The sequence below is a fragment of the Olea europaea genome, unplaced genomic scaffold, assembly GCF_002742605.1.
Source record: "Olea europaea var. sylvestris unplaced genomic scaffold, O_europaea_v1 scaffold447, whole genome shotgun sequence".
NCBI lineage: Eukaryota > Viridiplantae > Streptophyta > Magnoliopsida > Lamiales > Oleaceae > Olea > Olea europaea.
The window spans coordinates 11,405-18,432 of NW_019262776.1; the positions used below are offsets into that span (position 1 = coordinate 11,405).

Genomic DNA, 7,028 nt, shown 5'->3' on the forward strand with positions numbered 1-7,028 from the left:
GAACAAACAAACAAACAAAATTGGTGCAATTTTTGGCAAGTGGCAACCAAAATTGGTGCAAACATTACACGGGCGGGCCAAAAAGGACATATTGTCAGGATACGGGTCACTTTATCGCATGATTATGGCGTGATAATGACTTGTGCGTGTATAAATGAAGACACGTAGGGATTCAGTTGGACGCAAAATCCTCCCCAAATAAGAACCAAATCGCCGCGCGGAGGATTATGGCGGGTCATTCTAGAAAGTGGATGATTTTAGTGGCTACTATATGGATTCAGGCATTTACAGGTACGAATTTCGACTTCTCGGCGTATTCGTCGGAGTTGAAGTCGGTATTAGGGATATCACAAGTGCAGTTGAACTATTTGGCGACGGCGTCAGATCTCGGAAAGGCTTTGGGGTGGTCGTCGGGGCTGGCGTTGATATACCTTCCGCTGTGGATGGTTATGCTATTGGCTGCGGCAATGGGACTGATTGGGTATGGTGTACAGTGGCTTGTCATTAGGAATATCGTTGCCTTGCCATATTTCGTGGTCAGTTGTTTCTAACTCTTATTTTCAGATTTAAGAACACGGTTTCACTCTTCTTGTTTTGAGATTTTACTAGGACTTCAAATTTCATTTTGTTCTATGTTGATTACTGTACTTGAGTCACTGTCCTTTGACTCGACTGGAAAACTGATGTAACGGTGTAGTTGATGATGTAATTGACAATCTAGTCACTTAAATTAATGGATATGAAGGAAGGTGATTAAAACAATATATTATGACCGAATCTATGCACCAATGTGTGTTTGCCTGTTTGGTAAAGTGGGATTTTTATTTTATTTTATTATTATTATTATTTTTTAAAGATTATAAGTGATACTATCTATCTTCATCCGACATAATCATCATATAACATGACGTTAAATAATAGATTTAGCTTTATTAAGAGATAATAAGTAGTTGTTTCGAACGAATGTTTGGATAAAATATGTTTAAAAGCTGGGATCCTACTGAATTTATGGATAAAAATGATGTTTGACCAATTTATAAGCTTGAAAAGATAATCCAAAGATGAGAGGTTTTTAAGAAATATTTGGTCAGATAATATCTAGAGTTTCCTGTAATGGCAGAGAAATTCTTGGCCCCAAAGCGATTTATGTTTTGGTTATTCCACTGTTTCCTTCCACCCTTTCCTTTTAAAGATATACTGATATATCATTCACATATTTGCATTGGTTTTGATATCAATGGCTCCCAAGCAAAAGCAATGTTGAGGGTTTTATGCTGTTTCTATAGCAAACTAAAATTTCTTAAACAAAGAACAATGGCTCAATATAGACAAAATAAATAGTAGTTATGGTGTTTATTTATTTATTTGTATTGGTTAGAGAGGATACATTATCCGGGCTATTCCCTCTGTGTGTCTTTTTTCCTTTCTAAACATGTCTATAGAATTTTTTTTTTCCCAAACACATTATTTCAACGCATATGCATATATGTTTCTGGATTTTTGAAACTATACGACTTAATAATGTTTGCTTCAATGGTTGCATCAGCTAAGAACATAAAGATGTTTATAATTTGCTTTCTCAAATTTAAGCTTAATTCTATTCTGAAAAAATCAGAACTGTACCTGTAACTAGTCTCAGTTTATTTCTTGCTCAATGAAAACATATAAAGAATTAGTATATCTAATATTGTTGATTAAATTTATTTTCTCACATAATTGTTATCTATTCCAGTATTTTGCCAAAATAGCAGTATTACAACCTACGGACTAAACATAAATATTTTATGTCCCTCCTCTATAGGGATCCTAAAAACAACTTCAAATTATGTACTGAGAATATAAATAAATAAATAAAAAATCAATTCTAAAGTTGAATAATCGAACTACGACAACGATTTTGATTAAGAGTAATTCTTAAACTATTTTTTCTATTAATTATCTTTAAAGTTAGCATATGCGTATAAACTGTGTTTAATTAGCTAGTGCTATGGAGTTTCACTGTATTCCATCTGCAACTTAATGTTGGAAACTTTCCTGTTGCAGGTGTTTTTATTGTGCTTATTAGCTGGATGTAGCATCTGTTGGTTCAATACAGTATGTTTTGTACTCTGCATAAAGAATTTCCCTTGTACTCGACCGCTTGCTCTTGCTCTTACAGTGAGCTTTAATGGAGTAAGTGCAGCGTTATACAACCTTGCTGCAAAATCACTAAACCCTTCATCTACTAAATTGTATCTTCTTCTCAATGCAATCATTCCCCTTTTCACATCCATTGCAGCAGTAATTCCCATTCTTTGCCAACCACCTGCTGATCCTCTCTCCCCCGATGCTGTCAAACATGAGCAATTAACATTCCTCAAGTTGAACTTACTGGCCATCATCACAGGCCTCTATCTCCTCTTTCTCCACTCATCAAACGCATCAATTGCTCGTTTTCTATTTGTGGGTGCCATTTTTCTCCTTATTCTCCCGTTAGCTATCCCAGGCATTATCTATGCTAGAGATTGGTTCAAGCACACAATTTACAGGAGATTCCAGTTTGAGGGGTCGGGTTTTATGCTTGTTGATGCCGATGATCTTGAACTACATAAAGAGCTACTTAGTCGGGAGAATAGTGTTGCCAATGGACTAATCTATACTGCTAATAATGAGAATTCTGTTCGTGAAATGTCTAGACAAAACACTGGAGGTGGTGAAGGGTGTTCTTGTTATACCGTAATAGGCCAAGATCAACTGTTTATGCTTGGTGAAGAGCATAAGGCGAAAATGCTTATTTCTAGGATAGATTTTTGGTTATATTATCTAGCATATTTTTGTGGAGGCACAATTGGACTTGTGTACAGTAATAATCTTGGGCAGATAGCACAATCACTTGGACAAAGTTCAACGACTTCCAGGCTCATCACAATGTATTCATCCTTCTCCTTCTTTGGCCGTTTGCTTTCAGCAACTCCAGACTTCATACGAAGGTAAGTAAACAAAACTGACTTCATGTTTGGCTGCATAGAGCTGGGTTTGCGAGTTGGAACTAGTAATGAATATGTTCATTACCATAGGAATGTTCTATTTCCAATTAGTAATTACCAATTTTACCAAAGGACCAAACACAGCCTGAGATTCAGCTCCTTCATTTCCTTTTGACTGCCATAATGCTTTCAAGTTCCTGTACAGAAAGAATGAAACTGGGTCAGAAAAATAGATTGTCGAAAATTTGCTCATGCAATTCACACTTGATAGTGTGGAGCCGCTAGCACAAAGAGGTCTTGAATTTAAGTGTTAACTGCCAACCATTTAGAAAAGTTTCCAAGTTTTAGGCCTTTAATAAAAAAAATGAATCTGACCTGTATGCACATCACATCAAGTAAGAGGCGTGTTGAAAACTAAGTTGAAATAAAAAGAGTGTCTCCCTAACAGCTTAACCTTATAGATGTGGTGGTTCAACAAATAGGACTTAAGTTCAAATGCATAAAGGAGTATTAATGCCATGAAATATGTCCATGTCTGCAGGAAGTTCTACTTTGCAAGAACTGGGTGGCTGGTCATTGCGCTTTTGCCCACACCGATCGCCTTCTTCTTGCTCGCTGCAACAGGCACGGAGATGGCACTTCAAGCAGGCACAGCTCTTATCGGATTAAGCTCAGGATTCATATTTGCTGCCGCTGTTTCAATAACTTCTGAACTCTTTGGACCAAACAGTGTAGGTGTCAACCACAACATTCTAATCACAAACATCCCTATTGGTTCACTTGTCTATGGCTTTCTTGCTGCTACTTTTTATGATTCTAATGCTGAGTCTAGGCCAGGACTCATGACTGACTCAATGGTTTGCATGGGAAGGAAATGCTATTTCTCGACTTTTATATGGTGGGGTAGTATTTCTATTCTGGGAATTGCCTCAAGTTTGATACTATTCTTGAGAACTAGGCTTGCCTATGACAGATTTGAAAGAAACAGATTGTCAACAATATTGGATTAATAATTATACATTTTGTTGATGTGATTTTATAGACTAATTAATCTAGAGTAAAATAAATGTTTGTAGATTTTGTTGTTTTTCTTATTTTAGTTGCAGTAAAAAATAACAGCGATACTTTTTGTGACTTATTTTTTTATGTTACGATTAAACGCGTCTATGTTTTTTACCGTGGTTGTAAGCTTTTGCGAAGGAAGATTGCGATAAGTTGACAAGAACTCCAAATTTGTCAAGTCCCATGAAACGAACTCTAATGGACTAGCAATGCTCGACTTCAGATTATGATTTTTCAGTATATTTAGCAGTGTGATGGAATGGTTCATACTTCATATAGTTGACACTTGACACTAGATTTACTATGTAAATAATTCTATTTAGAAATTATTATATAAGAGATGATGCTGTAATCTTTGCAAATTGATTAACTGAATTTTACTGGATTTGCATTCCTAATAATCTTTTTATTATAAAGGGTTAAAACTTAAAAATTACACAGAAAATATATCATTTCAATATCTCTTCACCTTTTTCTTTAATCATAATTTTGAAAATCATTTACCTACTGTTAACCTGAAGTGTTAATGTTACAATAAATCAACCCCAAAATCTTCATCTACTAATCTTAACCTCAGAATTGAGAAATTGCAAAAAATTCTTTTTAAAAGTAATGCTATTTAACACCAATTTATGTGACAGTTAATGTCATCTTTAAATATAAAAAATGTAAGTATTAATATTCTTGAGTTTATTACTGTATTAGAGTTGAGTGAAAACGTTAAAATGAAGTACGTATAGTCTTTTCGAGTTCCTAATACAAGGTGGAGAGTTTAAGGGATTTTTGTCATTTATACATCACTTCATTTACATCATTGTTGATATTCCCTTTGTTTTCAAAATATTGTGGGTGCCGGTCAGGAAACAATTTTTTTTTTTTCCCTCTAATTGGCGAATGACAATTTACCATGCGGCGAACTGTCAAACTTGGTGTACACGAAACATGATTGAGAGCTAAAGGGTCTCAAATGAGGCTGTCATCGTAAGTACTGAATTGGTGACATGAATTGAGGCAAGGCACCAAAAACTTACTAAAAGTCTATGTGAATATACGCGATCATTCAAGCATTGATATCTCCTCATTCAATTTTTCTGGTCTAATGGAATTTATTGGCTTTTCCTATCAGCATCATCAGGTATCTTTACTTACAATTCAAAACAAGTAGAGACATTTCTGGTAAAAATAGGAAATAAATACACTAAGGGTACACTAGATTTATAAAGGTTGTCTCAATATAAATTCCTTATTTATAAAAATTAAGGTCGAAATTATAAGTGAAATTTGTAAACAATCCATATAAAGACTTCAGGTAGCGATAATATTTAAACTCCACAGCTTAAGAGTCTTAAAATTCAACACAGTCTCTTGGTTTAAATCAAGAGGATTATTAAAAGAATAATGCTATCTAGCATCCGTGGTGTTAAAGTACCAATGTAGGTAGCTATACTTTATAGATTCAATTAAATGAATTATTTGACTTTGGATTTAAATGAAACAATCATTTAATGTCATATAATTGTCATCTAGAATGGTGTTTAACATCAATGATGATGAATGACATTACATTTATAAAAACGAAGTTCAGTCACAATTCACTCTCTCTTAGACCCCAGACAAAATTGAACAACAATAAATTAAGCTTTAAAAAAAAAAAAAATCGTCATTCTTTTATATTTATCAGATGTAAAGCAACTAGATTAAAGAAGGAATTGAACAAAAACACAAATTCAAATGATAAAATTATTACCGCAAAAACAGAATTTAATCATCTAAATTATATCAATAATAGAGAAAACCGTCAAGTTCATGTCTTAAAATTCATTCTTAATAACGCTTAACGAATATTTATCACAAAAAATAATTCTTTGGATTTAAAGAATTCAATTAATATAACGACGGATAATCCAACATAAAAAATAACCCAAAAATAGAAAAGAAAAAATCTAAAAAAAAAAAAATAATAATAATAATAATAATAACACCTATGGCTATAGTATTTCTCAACCAATGTTTCTTCTTGATCACTGCACGGCCCTGGTTACTTCACACCAAATTTCAAACCCTTCTTGGCTTCCTTAGCAGCTTTTTCATGCTTTTTCATGGCTTCCTGCACCATCATTTTCTGCTGTTTTAGGGGAAAAGCCCCATTTTCAGGACTGAAAACTTTATCATCCAGCCCATAATCACTATAATAAGAATTTATCCCATAAATTCCATAACTCTTCGACGATTCCTTCTTCTTGGAAGATTGCCAGAGACAACAACTTGTTCTTGGCGAAGAGGGCAACTCCATGCAGAAGATATATCACTAAAGTAATTGTATGTGAGCTTTGCAGAGGAATTTATATATAAATTGTAAAGTATTCGATTGTGTAAATTTGAAAGAGTAGTTGTGCATTTGCTGTATTTGCCATATGTACACTCACAGTCTCACCATGCAAATATTTATTGTTTACAACTGTTGTTTTAGCCCTTGTTTGAGCTACATTTATTTCAAAATTTATTTTCAATCATGTTATAAAATAATGAGATAATTATTGATGATTATTCTTATGAGTCTTTTTCATTTTAATTGTAACTCTTATTTTAGACCTTGTAAATACGATATTTGATCCTCGATAAAATACACACTTGAGTTTTAATGCATTCATTTTCTTTTCCCTTTTTCTCTCGTTTTATAATACGTTATCAGTACAATCTCTAAAAATTATATCAAATTAGTTTGAAGGTAGTTTATATTCAATTTCAAATCAAACACAATATTTTAATTGCCGCATACATGCATAATTAATTTTTTTTTTCCAGGAGCGTAGGCATTTGTATGCATATCTATACTCAATTTAGCAAAAAAATAAAAATAAAAATGATAATAATAATAATAATAATAATAATAATAATAATAATAATAATAATAATAATAATAATAATAAATAATTCCACTGCCACAAGTCAATAGAATTATTATGCACAATGATTACTCCCGCTGCTAATGATTATTTT

At 33.1% G+C, this 7,028-nt stretch overlaps 1 protein-coding gene across 1 annotated transcript; it reads left to right on the plus strand.

The window, feature by feature from the left end:
- On the plus strand, positions 1 to 4,142 carry LOC111388023 (protein NUCLEAR FUSION DEFECTIVE 4-like). The gene is made up of 3 exons (XM_023012681.1): positions 1 to 536; positions 2,044 to 2,969; positions 3,508 to 4,142. The coding sequence occupies exons 1-3, from the start codon at positions 228 to 230 to the stop codon at positions 3,974 to 3,976; spliced, it is 1,704 nt and encodes a 567-aa protein (XP_022868449.1). The 5' UTR covers positions 1 to 227; the 3' UTR covers positions 3,977 to 4,142.
- Positions 4,143 to 7,028: the final 2,886 nt, after the last annotated feature.